This window comes from Salvelinus fontinalis, chromosome 32 (genome assembly GCF_029448725.1).
Source record: "Salvelinus fontinalis isolate EN_2023a chromosome 32, ASM2944872v1, whole genome shotgun sequence".
NCBI classification, from domain to species: domain Eukaryota; kingdom Metazoa; phylum Chordata; class Actinopteri; order Salmoniformes; family Salmonidae; genus Salvelinus; species Salvelinus fontinalis.
Genome location: NC_074696.1, coordinates 19,281,611 through 19,302,070, shown reverse-complemented (window position 1 = coordinate 19,302,070; position 20,460 = coordinate 19,281,611). Strand labels below are relative to the sequence as shown.

The following is a 20,460-nucleotide window of genomic DNA, read 5'->3' as shown; positions in this document are numbered from 1 at the left end:
ACTGAGACAGGTAGGGAGTGGGAGTCAGGTAGACTGAGACAGGTAGGGAGTGGGAGTCAGGTAGGCTGAGACAGGTAGGGAGTGGGAGTCAGGTAGGCTGAGACAGGTAGGGAGTAGGAAAGAGTCAGGTAGGCTGAGACAGGTAGGGAGTAGGAGTCAGGTAGACTGAGACAGGTAGGGAGTGGGAGTCAGGTAGGCTGAGACAGGTAGGGAGTGGGAGTCAGGTAGGCTGAGACAGGTAGGGAGTGGGAGTCAGGTAGGCTGAGACCGGTAGGGAGTGGGAGTCAGGTAGACTGAGACAGGTAGGGAGTGGGAGTCAGGTAGGCTGAGACAGGTAGGGAGTGGGAGTCAGGTAGACTGAGACAGGTAGGGAGGGAGTCAGGTAGGCTGAGACAGGTAGGGAGTGGGAGTCAGGTAGACTGAGACAGGTAGGGAGTGGGAGTCAGGTAGACTGAGACAGGTAGGGAGTGGGAGTCAGGTAGACTGAGACAGGTAGGGAGTGGGAGTCAGGTAGGCTGAGACAGGTAGGGAGTGGGAGTCAGGTAGGCTGAGACAGGTAGGGAGTGGGAGTCAGGTAGGCTGAGACAGGTAGGGAGTGGGAGTCAGGTAGGCTGAGACAGGTAGGGAGTGGGAGTCAGGTAGGCTGAGACAGGTAGGGAGTGGGTGTCGGGTAGGCTGAGACAGGTAGGGAGTGGGAGTCAGGTAGACTGAGACAGGAAGAGAGTGGGAGTCAGTTAGGCTGAGACAGGTAGGGAGTGGGAGGCAGGTAGACTGAGACAGGTAGGGAGTGGGAGTCAGGTAGACTGAGATAGGTAGGGAGTGGGAGTCAGGTAGGCTGAGACAGGTAGGGAGTGGGAGTCAGGTAGGCTGAGACAGGTAGGGAGTGGGAGTCAGGTAGGCTGAGACAGGTAGGGAGTGGGAGTCAGGTAGGCTGAGACAGGTAGGGAGTGGGAGTCAGGTAGGCTGAGACAGGTAGGAAGTGGGAGTCAGGTAGGCTGAGACAGGTAGGGAGTGGGATTCAGGTAGGCTGAGACAGGTAGGGAGTGGGAGTCAGGTAGACTTGGCTGAGACAGGTAGGGAGTGGGAGTCAGGTATACTAGGCTGAGACAGGTAGGGAGTGGGAGTCAGGTAGACTAGGCTGAGACAGGTAGGGAGTGGGAGTCAGGTAGACTAGGCTGAGACAGGTAGGGAGTGGGAGTCAGGTAGGCTGAGACAGGTAGGGAGAAGGAGTCAGGTAGGCTGAGACAAGTAGGCTGAGACAGGTAGAGAGTGGGAGTCAGGTAGGCTGAGACAGGTAGGGAGTGGGAGTCAGGTAGGCTGAGACAGGTAGGGAGTGGGAGTCAGGTAGGCTGAGACAGGTAGGGAGTGGGAGTCAGGTAGGCTGTGACAGGTAGGGAGTGGGAGTCAGGTAGGCTGAGACGGGTAGGGAGTGGGAGTCAGGTAGGCTGAGACAGGTAGGGAGTGGGAGTCAGGTAGGCTGAGACAGGTAGGGAGTGGGAGTCAGGTAGGCTGAGACAGGAAAGGAGTGGGAGTCAGGTAGGCTGAGACAGGTAGGGAGTGGGAGTCAGGTAGCCTGAGACAGGTAGGGAGTGGGAGTCAGGTAAACTGAGACAGGTAGGGAGTGGGAGTCAGGTAAACTGAGACAGGTAGGGAGTGGGAGTCAGGTAGGCTGAGACAGGAAGGGAGTGGGAGTCAGGTAGGCTGAGACAGGTAGGGAGTGGGAGTCAGGTAGACTGAGACAGGAAGGGAATGGGAGTCAGGTAGGCTGAGACAGGTAGGGAGTGGGAGTCAGGTAGGCTGAGACAGATAGGGAGTGGGAGTCAGGTAGACTGAGACAGGTAGGGGGGAAGTCAGGTAGACTGAGACAGGTAGGGAGTGGGAGTCAGTTAGGCTGAGACAGGTAGGGAGTGGGAGTCAGGTAGGCTGAGACAGGTAGGGAGTGGGAGTCAGGTAGGCTGAGACAGGTAGGGAGTGGGAGTCAGGTAGACTAGGCTGAGACAGGTAGGGAGTGGGAGTCAGGTAGGCTGAGACAGGTAGGGAGTGGGAGTCAGGTAGGCTGAGACAGGTAGGGAGTGGGAGTCAGGTAGACTAGGCTGAGACAGGTAGGGAGTGGGAGTCAGGTAGACTAGGCTGAGACAGGTAGGGAGTAGGAGTCAGGTAGACTGAGACAGGTAGGGAGTGGGAGTCAGGTAGGCTGAGACAGGTAGGGAGTGGGAGTCAGGTAGGCTGAGACAGGTAGGGAGTGGGAGTCAGGTAGGCTGAGACCGGTAGGGAGTGGGAGTCAGGTAGGCTGAGACCGGTAGGGAGTGGGAGTCAGGTAGGCTGAGACCGGTAGGGAGTGGGAGTCAGGTAGGCTGAGACAGGTAGGGAGTGGGAGTCAGGTAGACTGAGACAGGTAGGGGGGGAGTCAGGTAGGCTAAGACAGGTAGGGAGTGGGAGTCAGGTAGACAGACAGGTAGGGAGTGGGAGTCAGGTAGACTGAGACAGGTAGGGAGTGGGAGTCAGGTAGACTGAGACAGGTAGGGAGTAGGAAAGAGTCAGGTAGGCTGAGACAGGTAGGGAGTGGGAGTCAGGTAGGCTGAGACAGGTAGGGAGTAGGAAAGAGTCAGGTAGGCTGAGACAGGTAGGGAGTAGGAGTCAGGTAGACTGAGACAGGTAGGGAGTGGGAGTCAGGTAGGCTGAGACAGGTAGGGAGTGGGAGTCAGGTAGGCTGAGACAGGTAGGGAGTGGGAGTCAGGTAGGCTGAGACCGGTAGGGAGTGGGAGTCAGGTAGACTGAGACAGGTAGGGAGTGGGAGTCAGGTAGGCTGAGACAGGTAGGGAGTGGGAGTCAGGTAGACTGAGACAGGTAGGGGGGGAGTCAGGTAGGCTGAGACAGGTAGGGAGTGGGAGTCAGGTAGGCTGAGACAGGTAGGAAGTGGGAGTCAGGTAGGCTGAGACAGGTAGGGAGTGGGATTCAGGTAGGCTGAGACAGGTAGGGAGTGGGAGTCAGGTAGACTTGGCTGAGACAGGTAGGGAGTGGGAGTCAGGTATACTAGGCTGAGACAGGTAGGGAGTGGGAGTCAGGTAGACTAGGCTGAGACAGGTAGGGAGTGGGAGTCAGGTAGACTAGGCTGAGACAGGTAGGGAGTGGGAGTCAGGTAGACTAGGCTGAGACAGGTAGGGAGTGGGAGTCAGGTAGGCTGAGACAGGTAGGGAGAAGGAGTCAGGTAGGCTGAGACAAGTAGGCTGAGACAGGTAGAGAGTGGGAGTCAGGTAGGCTGAGACAGGTAGGGAGTGGGAGTCAGGTAGGCTGAGACAGGTAGGGAGTGGGAGTCAGGTAGGCTGAGACAGGTAGGGAGTGGGAGTCAGGTAGGCTGTGACAGGTAGGGAGTGGGAGTCAGGTAGGCTGAGACGGGTAGGGAGTGGGAGTCAGGTAGGCTGAGACAGGTAGGGAGTGGGAGTCAGGTAGGCTGAGACAGGTAGGGAGTGGGAGTCAGGTAGGCTGAGACAGGAAAGGAGTGGGAGTCAGGTAGGCTGAGACAGGTAGGGAGTGGGAGTCAGGTAGCCTGAGACAGGTAGGGAGTGGGAGTCAGGTAAACTGAGACAGGTAGGGAGTGGGAGTCAGGTAGGCTGAGACAGGAAGGGAGTGGGAGTCAGGTAGGCTGAGACAGGTAGGGAGTGGGAGTCAGGTAGACTGAGACAGGTAGGGGGGAAGTCAGGTAGACTGACACAGGTAGGGAGTGGGAGTCAGTTAGGCTGAGACAGGTAGGGAGTGGGAGTCACGTAGGCTGAGACAGGTAGGGAGTGGGAGTCAGGTAGGCTGAGACAGGTAGGGAGTGGGAGTCAGGTAGGCTGAGACAGGTAGGGAGTGGGAGTCAGGTAGGCTGAGACAGGTAGGGAGTGGGAGTCAGGTAGGCTGAGACAGGTAGGGAGTGGGAGTCAGGTAGACTAGGCTGAGACAGGTAGGGAGTGGGAGTCAGGTAGACTAGGCTGAGACAGGTAGGGAGTAGGAGTCAGGTAGACTGAGACAGGTAGGGAGTGGGAGTCAGGTAGGCTGAGACAGGTAGGGAGTGGGAGTCAGGTAGGCTGAGACAGGTAGGGAGTGGGAGTCAGGTAGGCTGAGACCGGTAGGGAGTGGGAGTCAGGTAGGCTGAGACCGGTAGGGAGTGGGAGTCAGGTAGGCTGAGACAGGTAGGGAGTGGGAGTCAGGTAGACTGAGACAGGTAGGGGGGGAGTCAGGTAGGCTGAGACAGGTAGGGAGTGGGAGTCAGGTAGACAGACAGGTAGGGAGTGGGAGTCAGGTAGACTGAGACAGGTAGGGAGTGGGAGTCAGGTAGACTGAGACAGGTAGGGAGTGGGAGTCAGGTAGGCTGAGACAGGTAGGGAGTGGGAGTCAGGTAGGCTGAGACAGGTAGGGAGTAGGAAAGAGTCAGGTAGGCTGAGACAGGTAGGGAGTAGGAGTCAGGTAGACTGAGACAGGTAGGGAGTGGGAGTCAGGTAGGCTGAGACAGGTAGGGAGTGGGAGTCAGGTAGGCTGAGACAGGTAGGGAGTGGGAGTCAGGTAGGCTGAGACCGGTAGGGAGTGGGAGTCAGGTAGACTGAGACAGGTAGGGAGTGGGAGTCAGGTAGGCTGAGACAGGTAGGGAGTGGGAGTCAGGTAGACTGAGACAGGTAGGGGGGGGGAGTCAGGTAGGCTGAGACAGGTAGGGAGTGGGAGTCAGGTAGACTGAGACAGGTAGGGAGTGGGAGTCAGGTAGACTGAGACAGGTAGGGAGTGGGAGTCAGGTAGGCTGAGACAGGTAGGGAGTGGGAGTCAGGTAGGCTGAGACAGGTAGGGAGTGGGAGTCAGGTAGGCTGAGACAGGTAGGGAGTGGGAGTCAGGTAGGCTGAGACAGGTAGGGAGTGGGAGTCAGGTAGGCTGAGACAGGTAGGGAGTGGGAGTCAGGTAGGCTGAGACAGGTAGGGAGTGGGTGTCGGGTAGGCTGAGACAGGTAGGGAGTGGGAGTCAGGTAGACTGAGACAGGAAGAGAGTGGGAGTCAGTTAGGCTGAGACAGGTAGGGAGTGGGAGGCAGGTAGACTGAGACAGGTAGGGAGTGGGAGTCAGGTAGACTGAGATAGGTAGGGAGTGGGAGTCAGGTAGGCTGAGACAGGTAGGGAGTGGGAGTCAGGTAGGCTGAGACAGGTAGGGAGTGGGAGTCAGGTAGGCTGAGACAGGTAGGGAGTGGGAGTCAGGTAGGCTGAGACAGGTAGGGAGTGGGAGTCAGGTAGGCTGAGACAGGTAGGAAGTGGGAGTCAGGTAGGCTGAGACAGGTAGGGAGTGGGATTCAGGTAGGCTGAGACAGGTAGGGAGTGGGAGTCAGGTAGACTTGGCTGAGACAGGTAGGGAGTGGGAGTCAGGTATACTAGGCTGAGACAGGTAGGGAGTGGGAGTCAGGTAGACTAGGCTGAGACAGGTAGGGAGTGGGAGTCAGGTAGACTAGGCTGAGACAGGTAGGGAGTGGGAGTCAGGTAGACTAGGCTGAGACAGGTAGGGAGTGGGAGTCAGGTAGGCTGAGACAGGTAGGGAGAAGGAGTCAGGTAGGCTGAGACAAGTAGGCTGAGACAGGTAGAGAGTGGGAGTCAGGTAGGCTGAGACAGGTAGGGAGTGGGAGTCAGGTAGGCTGAGACAGGTAGGGAGTGGGAGTCAGGTAGGCTGAGACAGGTAGGGAGTGGGAGTCAGGTAGGCTGTGACAGGTAGGGAGTGGGAGTCAGGTAGGCTGAGACGGGTAGGGAGTGGGAGTCAGGTAGGCTGAGACAGGTAGGGAGTGGGAGTCAGGTAGGCTGAGACAGGTAGGGAGTGGGAGTCAGGTAGGCTGAGACAGGAAAGGAGTGGGAGTCAGGTAGGCTGAGACAGGTAGGGAGTGGGAGTCAGGTAGCCTGAGACAGGTAGGGAGTGGGAGTCAGGTAAACTGAGACAGGTAGGGAGTGGGAGTCAGGTAGGCTGAGACAGGAAGGGAGTGGGAGTCAGGTAGGCTGAGACAGGTAGGGAGTGGGAGTCAGGTAGGCTGAGACAGGTAGGGAGTGGGAGTCAGGTAGACTGAGACAGGAAGGGAATGGGAGTCAGGTAGGCTGAGACAGGTAGGGAGTGGGAGTCAGGTAGGCTGAGACAGATAGGGAGTGGGAGTCAGGTAGACTGAGACAGGTAGGGGGGAAGTCAGGTAGACTGAGACAGGTAGGGAGTGGGAGTCAGTTAGGCTGAGACAGGTAGGGAGTGGGAGTCAGGTAGGCTGAGACAGGTAGGGAGTGGGAGTCAGGTAGGCTGAGACAGGTAGGGAGTGGGAGTCAGGTAGACTAGGCTGAGACAGGTAGGGAGTGGGAGTCAGGTAGGCTGAGACAGGTAGGGAGTGGGAGTCAGGTAGGCTGAGACAGGTAGGGAGTGGGAGTCAGGTAGACTAGGCTGAGACAGGTAGGGAGTGGGAGTCAGGTAGACTAGGCTGAGACAGGTAGGGAGTGGGAGTCAGGTAGACTGAGACAGGTAGGGAGTGGGAGTCAGGTAGGCTGAGACAGGTAGGGAGTGGGAGTCAGGTAGACTGAGACAGGTAGGGAGTGGGAGTCAGGTAGGCTGAGACAGGTAGGGAGTGGGAGTCAGGTAGGCTGAGACAGGTAGGGAGTGGGAGTCAGGTAGACTAGGCTGAGACAGGTAGGGAGTGGGAGTCAGGTAGGCTGAGACAGGTAGGGAGTGAGAGTCAGGTAGGCTGAGACAGGTAGGGAGTGGGAGTCAGGTAGACTAGACTGAGACAGGTAGGGAGTGGGAGTCAGGTAGACTAGGCTGAGACAGGTAGGGAGTGGGAGTCAGGTAGACTAGGCTGAGACAGGTAGGGAGTGGGAGTCAGGTAGACTAGGCTGAGACAGGTAGGGAGTGGGAGTCAGGTAGACTAGGCTGAGACAGGTAGGGAGTGGGAGTCAGGTAGACTGAGACAGGTAGGGAGTGGGAGTCAGGTAGGCTGAGACAGGTAGGGAGTGGGAGTCAGGTAGACTGAGACAGGTAGGGAGTGGGAGTCAGGTAGGCTGAGACAGGTAGGGAGTGGGAGTCAGGTAGGCTGAGACAGGTAGGGAGTGGGAGTCAGGTAGACTAGGCTGAGACAGGTAGGGAGTGGGAGTCAGGTAGGCTGAGACAGGTAGGGAGTGAGAGTCAGGTAGGCTGAGACAGGTAGGGAGTGGGAGTCAGGTAGACTAGACTGAGACAGGTAGGGAGTGGGAGTCAGGTAGACTAGGCTGAGACAGGTAGGGAGTGGGAGTCAGGTAGACTAGGCTGAGACAGGTAGGGAGTGGGAGTCAGGTATACTAGGCTGAGACAGGTAGGGAGTGGGAGTCAGGTAGACTAGGCTGAGACAGGTAGGGAGTGGGAGTCAGGTAGGCTGAGACAGGTAGGGAGTGGGAGTCAGGTAGACTAGGCTGAGACAGGTAGGGAGTGGGAGTCAGGTAGACTAGGCTGAGACAGGTAGGGAGTGGGAGTCAGGTAGACTAGGCTGAGACAGGTAGGGAGTGGGAGTCAGGTAGACTAGGCTGAGACAGGTAGGGAGTGGGAGTCAGGTAGACTAGGCTGAGACAGGTAGGGAGTGGGAGTCAGGTAGACTGAGATAGGTAGGGAGTGGGAGTCAGGTAGACTGAGACAGGTAGGGAGTGGGAGTCAGGTAGACTGAGACAGGTAGGGAGTGGGAGTTAGGTAGGCTGAGACAGGTAGGGAGTGGGAGTCAGGTAGGCTGAGACAGGTAGGGAGTGGGAGTCAGGTAGACTAGGCTGAGACAGGTAGGGAGTGGGAGTCAGGTAGACTAGGCTGAGACAGGTAGGGAGTGGGAGTCAGGTAGACTGAGATAGGTAGGGAGTGGGAGTCAGGTAGACTGAGACAGGTAGGGAGTGGGAGTCAGGTAGACTGAGACAGGTAGGGAGTGGGAGTTAGGTAGGCTGAGACAGGTAGGGAGTGGGAGTCAGGTAGGCTGAGACAGGTAGGGAGTGGGAGTCAGGTAGACTAGGCTGAGACAGGTAGGGAGTGGGAGTCAGGTAGGCTGAGACAGGTAGGGAGTGAGAGTCAGGTAGGCTGAGACAGGTAGGGAGTGGGAGTCAGGTAGACTAGACTGAGACAGGTAGGGAGTGGCAGTCAGGTAGACTAGGCTGAGACAGGTAGGGAGTGGGAGTCAGGTAGACTAGGCTGAGACAGGTAGGGAGTGGGAGTCAGGTATACTAGGCTGAGACAGGTAGGGAGTGGGAGTCAGGTAGACTAGGCTGAGACAGGTAGGGAGTGGGAGTCAGGTAGGCTGAGACAGGTAGGGAGTGGGAGTCAGGTAGACTAGGCTGAGACAGGTAGGGAGTGGGAGTCAGGTAGACTAGGCTGAGACAGGTAGGGAGTGGGAGTCAGGTAGACTAGGCTGAGACAGGTAGGGAGTGGGAGTCAGGTATACTAGGCTGAGACAGGTAGGGAGTGGGAGTCAGGTAGGCTGAGACAGGTAGGGAGTGGGAGTCAGGTAGACTAGGCTGAGACAGGTAGGGAGTGGGAGTCAGGTAGACTAGGCTGAGACAGGTAGGGAGTGGGAGTCAGACTGAAACATAAAGACAGACTGCTTGGGAGGAATGTGCTCTCTCCCCTCCTCCCATCCCTTTCTCGTCTCCCCTCTCCCTGCTCTTCTCCTCTCTCCTTCCCCAGCCCCTCCCCTCTCCCAAGGGAAGGGACAGGAATGCACACACACCTGACCACAGCAACCTACTACTAATCTCTCTCTCTCTTCTATTTTCTGAGACATATAGCAGTCCCTGATATTTGCGGGCAAAAAGGCTTGATTTTGCTGCAGCAATTCTGACATTTGCTGTTGTTTCCAAACCGTAGATTCCAAACCGTAGATTCCAAACCGTAGATTCCAAACTGGAGTTGGATATGTGAGCAGAGTTGAGCGGTCGGGAAATCCCGCTCATCACTCATGGAGTGGTGCTAGTTCCACGTCCTTTCCAACCCCTTGGCTAAAAACAGCTCTGCGCTCACAGGAAAAAAATGCCGCTCTGAATTATCTCCATTCATTAAAAGCACAATTTAACCAACACCCATCTATTTTTGTGACTACCTGGACCTACCATCTGGTTATGAAGTATTGAAACAAAACCATATGTGTGAACATATGACATAAACATGAACATAAAAAGGTGAATGTAACGACACTCATCATTTCATATTAAACAGCATATAAACACTCTAATAGGTCAGGAGCCAGACAGGGAGCCTAAGAAGGAATGAAAATGAATTATTTAAGCTATATTATTTCAATTATTTTAAGGCTATAGCCTACAAAGAAATACTTTGTGAAGCAGTTGCGAGTGCGACACACTAGGCTGGCAGGGACATTAACCTCAGCATTTAAACAACATTTTGTTGCATTAAATCATCATAGTCTACACATTGAGCATATATAAATGCCTTATTACGCTCGTTCTACAGCAGAGTATGTGAGCAGAGCGAGGAGCGGAGTGTGCCCAATTTGACTGGAGCTCGGAGCGAGATTCCCAAAGGCAGGCTGGAGCGTCGGCCTTCTCGTCTTGTGTACTGCTATAGCCCCTTGTCATGGAGTTCAGCAAATCTTTTCATAAAGAAAGTGATAAAACACACAGGTGCAAAATCAAGGTGACTTACAAAGATGAGGACCAAAACCAAGAGAGGGAGTGCTGTGATGTAGTGTCCACAACTAAAAAATCTGAAAGAGACGTATCCTGAAAGCATGACGGTGTACTTACTACATGCACATGCTAACAGAAAGGAACAAGGTGGGCAGATAAAAATAAAACCGAAACTATGCATCCCTGCCCAGCCTGGCAAGAGTGGCACAAAGGGTGTTTAGCATCCCCAGTGGCTTTGCAAGCGTGGAGAGGATATTCTGCGCTGCTGACCTGCTCTATAGACACCATCACATGAGCCTGAAGCCACAGACTCTGGCCAAACTCATGTTTGTAAAAATAAATTCAAAGGCAAACTGGAGTTCCAACAGAGAGAATCCTGGTCTGTAGATTCCAAACTGGAGGTTGAACAGAGGGAATCCTGGTCTGTAGATTCCAAACTGGAGGTTGAACAGAGAGAATCCTGGTCTGTAGATTCCAAACTGGAGGTTAAACAGAGAGAATCCTGGTCTGTAGATTCCAAACTGGAGTTTAAACAGAGAGAATTCTGGTCTGTAGATTCCAAACTGGAGTTTAAACAGAGAGAATCCTGGTCTGTAGATTCCAACATGGAGTTTAAACAGAGAGAATCCTGGTCTGTAGATTCCAAACTGGAGGTTAAACAGAGAGAATCCTGGTCTGTAGATTCCAAACTGGAGGTTAAACAGAGAGAATCCTGGTCTGTAGATTCCAAACTGGAGTTTAAACAGAGAGAATCCTGGTCTGTAGATTCCAAACTGGAGTTTAAACAGAGAGAATCCTGGTCTGTAGATTCCAAACTGGAGGTTAAACAGAGAGAATCCTGGTCTGTAGATTCCAAACTGGAGTTTAAACAGAGAGAATCCTGGTCTGTAGATTCCAAACTGGAGTTTAAACAGAGAGAATCCTGGTCTGTAGATTCCAAACTGGAGGTTAAACAGAGAGAATCCTGGGCTGTAGTTTCCAAACTGGAGGTCAAACAGAGAGAATCCTGGTTTGTAGATTCCACACTGGAGTTTAAACAGAGAGAATCCTGGTCTGTAGATTCCAAACTGGAGTTTAAACCGAGAGAATCCTTGTCTGTAGATTCCAAACTGGAGTTTAAACAGAGAGAATCCTGGTCTATAGATTCCAAACTGGAGTTTAAACAGAGAGAATCCTGGTCTGTAGATTCCAAACTGGAGTTTAAACAGAGAGAATCCTGGTCTGTAGATTCCAAACTGGAGGTTAAACAGAGAGAATCCTGGGCTGTAGATTCCAAACTGGAGGTCAAACAGAGAGAATCCTGGTCTGTAGATTCCACACTGGAGTTTAAACAGAGAGAATCCTGGTCTGTAGATTCCAAACTGGAGTTTAAACCGAGAGAATCCTTGTCTGTAGATTCCAAACTGGAGTTTAAACAGAGAGAATCCTGGTCTATAGATTCCAAACTGGAGTTTAAACAGAGAGAATCCTGGTCTGTAGATTCCAAACTGGAGTTTAAACAGAGAGAATCCTGGTCTGTAGATTCCAAACTGGAGGTTAAACAGAGAGAATCCTGGGCTGTAGATTCCAAACTGGAGGTCAAACAGAGAGAATCCTGGTCTGTAGATTCCACACTGGAGTTTAAACAGAGAGAATCCTGGTCTGTAGATTCCAAACTGGAGTTTAAACCGAGAGAATCCTTGTCTGTAGATTCCAAACTGGAGTTTAAACAGAGAGAATCCTGGTCTATAGATTCCAAACTGGAGTTTAAACAGAGAGAATCCTGGTCTGTAGATTCCAAACTGGAGTTCCAACAGAGAGAATCCTGGTCTGTAGATTCCAAAATGGAGTTTAAACAGAGAGAATCCTGGTCTATAAATTCCAAAATGGAGGTTGAACAGAGAGAATCCTGGTCTGCCTTTACTCCAGTTGTTCCATTCATTCAGTCTCCAAAAAACATATTAAATTACACCCTATTCCCTATTTAGTGCACTACTTTTAACCACAGCTATATATAGGGAATATGGTTCCATTTGCTGGGAAAGAGAAGGGGCAGAAAAGTTATTATGAAGTACTTTATGAATGTGATCTGGCTAAGGACATCAGGTCAAACCAGGCCAAGTAGTGGAATGAAGATCTTATGATGAGTAGGCTTCCTTCATTCACACAATCAAGCCAGAGAGACACTTATTATAATAATGATCAACCAGCTGAACTGTGACTTAGCATGAATGAGCACAGCTATTTCATAAATTTGAGGCTAAAAATCACCATGGTCTCCTATCAGACATTAGCTGTGTCCGAAATGGCACCCTATTCCTTAGTCTAGTGCACTATATAGGGAATAGAATGCCCATATTGCGTACCACTAGTACACTATAGGGTGCTATTTCAGACACAGAAACTGTTTTCTAAGGTCATAACTAGGCCGAAACAGTTAAGTTATGCGCCCTCAGTCTCTAGACGTCTCCCTGTCAACATCAGAGTCAAGCAGCTCACAACCCATATGGTTTCATAACCACAATATTTGCGCCGCTGAGTGTAAAAACACATTCAGAGTATTGCATTCTGGCCTTGTGAACTCTCTGTGGAGAGAGCTGTCGTTTGATGGTGTTGATTGGCAAGGCGAATGTAAACCTCTATGGTAACCTTAGGTAAGCAAAGGTTAGCCAGCTGTGCCCACAACCACGCACGATGGTGTGCCCACAACCACACACATGCACGCACACACACACCTTAAAAAAAAGGCAGGGGCGTGGATCAGGAAACCAGTCAATATCTGGTGTGACCACCATTTACCTCATGCAGCGTGACATCTCCTTCGCATAGAGTTGATCAGGGTGTTGATTGTGGCCTGTGGAATGTTGTCCCACTTCTCTTCAGTGGCTGTGTGAAGTTGCTGGATATTGGCGGGAACTGGAACACGTACATGTAGATCCAGAGCATCCCAAACATTCTCAATGGGTGACATGTCTGGTGAGTATGCAGGCCATGGAAGAACTGGGACATTTTCAGCTTCCAGGAATTGTGTACAGATCCTTGTGATATGGGGCCGTGCATTATCATGCTGAAACATGAGGTGATGGCGGCGAATGAATGGCAAGACAATGGGCCTCAGGATCTCTTCACGGTATCTTTGTGCATTCAAATTGCCATCAATAAAATGCAATTGTGTTCGTTGTCCTTAGCTTATGCCTGCCCATACCATAACCTCACCGCCACCATGGGGCAAACGGTTGACAACGTCATCTGGCCGGTTGCAAGGTACAGTTGAAACTGGGATTCATCCGTGAAGAGCACACGTCTCCAGCTCCAGCGTGTGAAGAAGTCGGATGTTGAGGTCCTGAGCTGGCGTGGTTACACGTGGTCTGCGGTTGTGAGGCCGGTTGGACGTACTGCCAAATTCTTTAAAACGACGTTGGAGGCGGCTTATGTTAGAGAAATTAACATAAAATTCTCTAGCAACAGCTCTGGTGGCCATTCCTGCAATCAGCATGCCAATTGCACGCTCCCTCAAAACTTGAGACATCTGTGGCATTGTGTAGTGTGACAAAACTGCACATTTTAAAGTGGCCTTTTATTGTCCCCAGTACAAGGGATGCTCACTAACAGGGATGTAAACCATTTTGTGCACACAATTTGAAATAAATAAGCTTTTTGTGCATATGTAACATTTCTGGGATCTTTAATTTCATCTCATGGAACCAACATTTTACATGTTGCGTTTATATTTCTGTTCAGTGGAGTGAATTTTATGATGGGGTCTTTATTTCCTCTTCTCTCCTCTTCTTCTCTTTTCTCCTCTCCTCCTCTTCTTCTCTTTTCTCCTCCTCTTCTTCTCTTTTCTCCTCTCCTCCTCTTCTTCTCTTTTCTCCTCTCCTCCTCTTTCTTTTCTCCTCTCCTCTCTTCTCATATTCTCTTTTCTTCTTCTCTTCTCTCACTTTCTTATTTCTCCTCTTCTTCCTTTCTCCACTTCTTATCTTCTTTCCATTTCTTATCTTTGCTCTCCTTCTCTTCTCTCTTCTTCTCTTTTCTCCTCTTCTCTTCTTCTCTCCTCTTCACCTCTTCTGTTCCCTTCTCTTCTTCCTAAACCAACCATTCCAGCCAGCTGGATCTTCCTAATTTAACTTTAACTCTCCCTCTTTTATTTTCAATAGCTTTCTCACTTTCTTCTCTCTCCCTCTCAACTATATACTGTATGTTACCCAGTCCCTCTCTCTCTTATCCCATCACTTCTTTACTATTTCCCTCTCCCTTTATCGTCCCTCCATCCCTCACCCCTCCCTCCCTCCTTTCTCCCTCCCTCTGTCCGTCTCTGTGGTGGTTGTGGTGCGCTCCTCTGTCTCCAGACAGAAAGGCCAGAATGGGAGAGAGAGGAGTTCCACAGCAGTCTGCAGCCTCCTTGGCCTCCGCTGCCTCTCTGTGGTTTGAACCCCAGTCAACAGCCTCACTCCTTCCGTTCTCTCCATCCCTCCATCCCTTCTTTACCTTTCTTCATCCATCCTTCGCTCCGTCCATCCACAGTCCACTCCAGTCCAGTCGGCTCACTGCCACGGACACATAACCTCCCTCCCTCTTCCCTCTGTCCCTCCTAATGTATCTATGTATTTATTTAGCTCCTCTTTTTGACTCAGTGAACAAATTCAAAAAGAGGAGCCTATTTGACTCATGAACACAGTCTGTGACACTGACAGTCTCTCTGTATCTGTTGCATTTCTCTACTCAGTCAGGACATGTAGGTAATACCTAGTTTAGACACAAACAGGTTCCTCTACCTTGGTGCTCCACAGTTTGACAGTCCAGTCAAAAGACGAGGTGACGAAGAGATGGGAGAAGTCTACGGGGCCGACAGCGTTGTGACAGCTGAGGCCCGTCACTGGCCCCTGGTGGCCCTCAAACATCTCACAGATCCCCGCCTTGCTGCAAAGGAGCATGGGAGAGAGAGAGACACAGAGAGAGAGAGAGAGAGAGAGAGAGAGAGAGAGAGAGAGAGAGAGACACAGAGAGAGAGAGAGAGAGAGAGAGAGAGAGAGAGAGAGAGAGAGAGAGAGAGAGAAAGTTGTTGTTGTTAATGGTAATCCCATGTCCACTACTACTGTTATTATTGCTGTTGGTCCCACCATTTATTTATATATAAATATATATATATTTTGTATATATATACATATATATTTGATTTTTATTTTTCGATATATATACTTTGACAATGTAAGTAATAACGAACCTACCATGTCAATAAAGTCAATTGAATTGAATTGAATTGAAAGAAAGAAAGAGAGAGACAGAGAGAGATAGAGATAGAGAGACAAAGATAGAGAGAGAAAAAGTGACAGAGAGAGAAAGAGAAAGACAGAGAGAGTGCGTGTCAGAGAGAACCGAGGACACTATATGGGGGGAACTAGGTCCTAATAGCATGTTCAGGAGTTAACAGGAGCTTCTCGCTGAGATATGCTACATCAAAATATAAAGCTTAGTGTGTGTGTACATATCTGTAACTATTCATGGGTTCACTTGCTATTTGTGGTTGTATTTCAATCACTGAAAGTATAGGTGTCAGTGTGTCTCAGTGTCTACCTGTGTGAGTGTGCGTGTGTGTGTTGGTGTGTGTGTGTTTGTCAGTGTCTCCGTGCGTGTTTGTGTGTCTCAGTGTGTGTTTGTGTGTGTACGTGTGTTCCTCTAACCTGCCGTGTCTGGATGCGGTGTACACGGTTCCCTCCTCACTCCCCACCACATAATTATTGACGTCTCCAGTGGGGAACGCCATGCCTGTCACAGCCACAGCCTTAGACTTGTTGTACACCAGCTCCATGCTCTCCTACAACACACACACACACACGCACACGCACACACACACACACACACACACACACACACACACACACACACACACACACACACACACACACACACACACACACACACACACACACACACAGTTAAAGGTTTTAACCTCATGTTAAGGTTGTGCTGACCTAGTTATAGTAAGTCTGTAACATATGTCACATAGACATACTGCAGTTATATAGCATACATTGTGTTTAATAGGGCCTTGCCATGGTATTAGCTACACTGTTTGATAGGGCTTTATCATGGTATTAGCTACACTGTTTGATAGGGCTTTGTCATGGTATTAGCTACACTGTTTGATAGGGCTTTGTCATGGTATTAGCTACACTGTTTGATAGGGCTTTATCATGGTATTAGCTACACTGTTTGATAGGGCTTTATCATGGTATTAGCTACACTGTTTGATAGGGCTTTGTCATGGTATTAGCTACACTGTTTGATAGGGCTTTATCATGGTATTAGCTACACTGTTTGATAGGGCTTTATCATGGTATTAGCTACACTGTTTGATAGGGCTTTGTCATGGTATTAGCTACACTGTTTGATAGGGCTTTGTCATGGTATTAGCTACACTGTTTGTATGAGTCAGTTATAGTACCAATCTCTTTAATGACAATATGCCCTATGTCATATGTGATTATCTAATCTATTGCTGACTCTGAATCAGTTTGAAGAGATGGGCCTTAATGATACAGATCATTATTGACTGATGTCGGATCAGCTCTTACCTGTGGCTGAGAGAGCATGTCAAGACTCCAGGAGCACATCCTGCCGTCTGTGGACACGGTGATCAGGTTGTTGGCGTTCTGTGTTCCCACCACATTCACACAGTACACCGGGTGCTACAGACACAGGAAGGACAGACATTACAGACACAGGAAGTACAGCCAGTACAGACACAGGAAGTACATACAGTACAGACACAGGAAGTGCAGACAAAGGAAGTGCAGACACAGCAGGGACAGCCACAATGTACTGACACAGGAGAGACAGACACATGAAGTATAGCCAGTACAGACACATGAAGTACAGACAGGAAATACAGACAGTAGACACACAGGAAGTACAGACAGTAGAGACACAGGAAATACAGATACAGGAAGGATAGACACAGGAAGGACATACACAAGAAATAAAAACACAGGAAGTACAGACAGTAGAGACACAGGAAATACAGACACATGAAGTATAGCCAGTACAGACACATGAAGTACAGATAGGAAATACAGACAGAAGACACACAGGAAGTACAGACAGTAGAGACACAGGAAGCACAGATACAGGAAGGATAGACACAGGAAGGACGTACACAGGAAATAAAAACACGGGAAGTACAGACACATGAAGTACAGACAGTACAGACACATTCAGTACAGACCCAGGAGGGAAGGACACATTACGGAAGACAGAACAGACATATGAAGTACAGACACAGGAAGTACAGACAGTACAGACACATTACGTACAGACAGAACAGACATATTAAGTACAGACACAGGAAGTACAGACAGTACAGACACATCACGTAGACAGAACAGACATATGAAGTACAGACACCGGAAGTACAGACAGTACAAACACATTACGTACAGACAGGACAGACATATGAAGTACAGACACATTACGTACAGACAGTACAGACACATTACGTACAGACAGGACAGACATATGAAGTACAGACACAGGAAGTACAGACAGTACAGACACATTACGTACAGACAGGACAGACATATGAAGTACAGACACAGGAAGTAAAGCAACTGAAAGGGAATGGCAATGAAAAAACACTGGATGTCTCCCTTATTGTATCACTTCAGTTCCAATTCAGTTATTTAATTTGTATCATAGTGTTGTGTTTAAATAGCTCTACATGTGAATAAGGCAGTATACTTTATTTCACACACATTTCATATCTTATGAAAGTTATCAGCAGGTATAACCTGAATATGCACAAACATGTAAAATATTGTCTTCCTACAACACTGAGATGACAGAAAGCTCTTATTGAGTGAAGAGATGCCAATGTGCAACAGCCCCTTACGCCAACTTAGCATCGGCATCCAGCGCTGTGCAAATACAATGTGTTGTGTGAAACCATTATCTCATTATTGACCTCAAATGGATTTTTTTTTTCGTCCACAAAGGCCCCTTTCAGAGAGCAGGCGGGACAATGAGGCGAAGACCTAGACATACAATAACCCCCCCCACCTCCCACCACTACCAATAAACGTTATTGCCTGCCTTGGGTGGTATTCACAATGTGTTAAGGCTCAATTGTCACGCCCTGGCCTTAGTATTCTTTGTTTTCTTTATTATTTTAGTTAGGTCAGGGTGTGACATGGGGAATGTTTATGTTTTGTTGGTTTTGGGTGTTTATATGGTAAAGGGGTTATGGGGTGTAGTAGATGGGTTTGTGTTGAGTGTAGATGTCTAGCGTTGTCTATGTATGTTTAGTTATCTAGGAGAGTCTATGGTTACCTGAATGAGTTCCCAATTAGAGACAGCTGATTTCGGTTGTCTCTGATTGGGAGCCTTATTTAGGGTAGCCATAGGCTCTCATTGGTTGTGAGTAATTGTCTATGTCAGGACGTTTGTAGCCTGTATGTATGTGCACAACGTTTGTAGCTTCACGGTCGTTTTGTTATTTTGTTAGTTTGTATAGAGTTTTGTGTCGTTTTCATCTTCGTGGTGTTAATAAAAGAAGATGGCTTATTTTCCAACTGCTGCGTTTTGGTCCGTCAATCCCCCACACGATCGTGACAGAATTACTCACCATAGGACCAAGCGGCATGGAAGGCGGCAACAGGACCTACCTACACAGGATTTCTGGAGATGGGAGGACGAATTGGAAGGAAAGGGACCTTGGGATCAACCTGGAGAATATCGCCTCCCTCGTGAAGAGCTGGAGGCAGCGAAAGCTGAGAGGAGGCGATATGAGGAGGCAGCACGGAGACAAGGCTGGAAACCCGTGAGTACAACCCAAAAATTTCTTGGGGGGGGCCTTAAAGGGAGTGTGGCGAAGTCAGGTAGGAAACCTGCGCCTACTCCCTGTACTTACCGTGGAGAGCGAGAGTACGGGCAGACACCGTGTTACGCAGTAGAGCGCACGGTGTCTCCTGTACGCGTGCATAGCCCGGTTCGGTACATTTCAGCTCCACGTATCGGCCGGGCTAGACTGAGCGTTGAGCCGTATGTCATGAAGCCGGCCCAACGCATCTGGTCACCAGTGCGTCTCCTCGGGCCGGCGTACATGGCTCCAGCCTTACGCATGGTGTCCCCGGTTCGTCTACATAGGCCGGTGCGGGTTATTCCACCTCCCCGCACTGGTCAGGCGACGGGGAGCATAGAACCAGGTAAGGTTGGGCAGGCTCGGCGTTCAAGGGAGCTAGTACGCCTACACGGTCCGGTATTTCCGGCGCCACCTCCCCGCCCCAACCCAGTACCACCAGTGCCTCCTCCACGCACTAGTCATATGGTGCGTGTCTCCAGCCCTTTACCACCAGTGCCTAAACCACGCACCAAGCCTCCTGTGTGTCCCCAGAGTCCTGTGCGTCCTGTTGCTGCTCCCCGCACTAGCCCTGAGATGCGTGTCCCCAGCCCGGTGCCACCAGTCCCGGCACCACGCACCAGGCCTACAGTGCGCCTCAGCCGGCAGGAGTCTGCCGTCTGCACAGCGAAGACTGAACTGCCCGTCTCCCCAGCGCCATCTGAGCCATCCGTCTCCCCAGCGCCATCTGAGCCATCCGTCTCCCCAGCGCCATCTGAGCCATCCGTCTCCCCAGCGCCATCTGAGCCATCCGTCTCCCCAGCGCCATCTGAGCCATCCGTCTGCAATGAGCCTGCAAAGCCGCCCGTCTGCCATGAGCCTGCAAAGCCGCCCGTCTGCCATGAGCCTACTGAGCCGTCCGCCAGACAGGAGCCGCTAGAGCCGCCAGCCAGACAGGAGCCGCTAGAGCCGTCCGTCAGACAGGAGCCGCTAGAGCCGCCAACCAGACAGGATCTGCCAGAGCCGCCAACCAGACAGGATCTGCCAGAGCCGCCAACCAGACAGGATCTGCCAGAGCCGCCAACCAGACAGGATCTGCCAGAGCCGCCAACCAGACAGGATCTGCCAGAGCCGCCAACCAGACAGGAGCAGCCAGATCAGTCAGCCAGCCATGAGCAGCCAGATCCGTCAGCTAGCCATGAGCAGCCAGATCCGTCAGCTAGCCATGAGCAGCCAGATCCGTCAGCTAGCCATGAGCAGCCAGATCCGTCAGCCAGCCATGAGCAGCCAGATCCGTCAGCCAGCCATGAGCAGCCAGATCCGTCAGCCAGCCATGAGCAGCCAGATCCGTCAGCCAGCCATGAGCAGCCAGATCCGTCAGCCAGCCATGAGCAGCCAGATCCGTCAGCTAGCCATGAGCAGTCAGATCCGTCAGCCAGCCATGAGCAGCCAGATCAGTCAGCCAGCCATGAGCAGCCAGATCCGTTAGCCAGCCATGAGCAGCCAGATCTGTCAGCCAGCCATGGGCCGTCCCTCAGTCCGGAGCTGCAGTCCCTCAGTCCGGAGCTGCAGTCCCTCAGTCCGGAGCTGCCATTCCTCAGTCCGGAGCTGCCCCTTACCCTGGTGCTGCCCCTTACCCTGGTGCTGCCCCTTACCCTGGTGCTGCCCCTTACCCTGGTGCTGCCCCTTACCCTGGTGCTGCCCCTTACCCTGGTACTGCCCCTGACCCTGGTACTGCCCCTTATCCTGGTACTGCCCCTTATCCTGGTACTGCCCCTTAGTCCGGAGCTGCCCCTTAATGCAATGGGGTTAATGTGGAGAGGGGTCATTTTCAAGAAGCTAAGGAGGTGGTTAGGGACTGTGGTGAAGTGGGGACCACGACCAGAGCCGGAGCCGCCACCGTGGATGGAAGCCCACCCAGACCCTCCCCTAGACTGTGTATGGTGCGCCCGGAGTTCGCGCCTCAAGGGGGGGGTTATGTCACGCCCTGGCCTTAGTATTCTTTGTTTTCTTTATTATTTTAGTTA

The 20,460-nt window shown here is 51.3% G+C and overlaps 1 protein-coding gene across 7 annotated transcripts in view; it reads right to left on the bottom strand.

The window, feature by feature from the left end:
• Positions 1 to 20,460, bottom strand: part of LOC129830838 (cytoplasmic dynein 1 intermediate chain 1-like) — a 131,749-nt gene that overhangs the window by 19,739 nt on the left and 91,550 nt on the right. For all 7 annotated transcript variants that reach the window (XM_055893616.1, XM_055893611.1, XM_055893613.1 and 4 more), the window contains 3 exons: positions 16,176 to 16,289; positions 15,282 to 15,415; positions 14,376 to 14,520 (listed from right to left, as the gene is read on the bottom strand). In XM_055893616.1, coding sequence (XP_055749591.1) covers positions 14,376 to 14,520; positions 15,282 to 15,415; positions 16,176 to 16,289 — 393 coding nt within the window. The remainder of the gene's footprint in view (positions 1 to 14,375; positions 14,521 to 15,281; positions 15,416 to 16,175; positions 16,290 to 20,460) is intronic.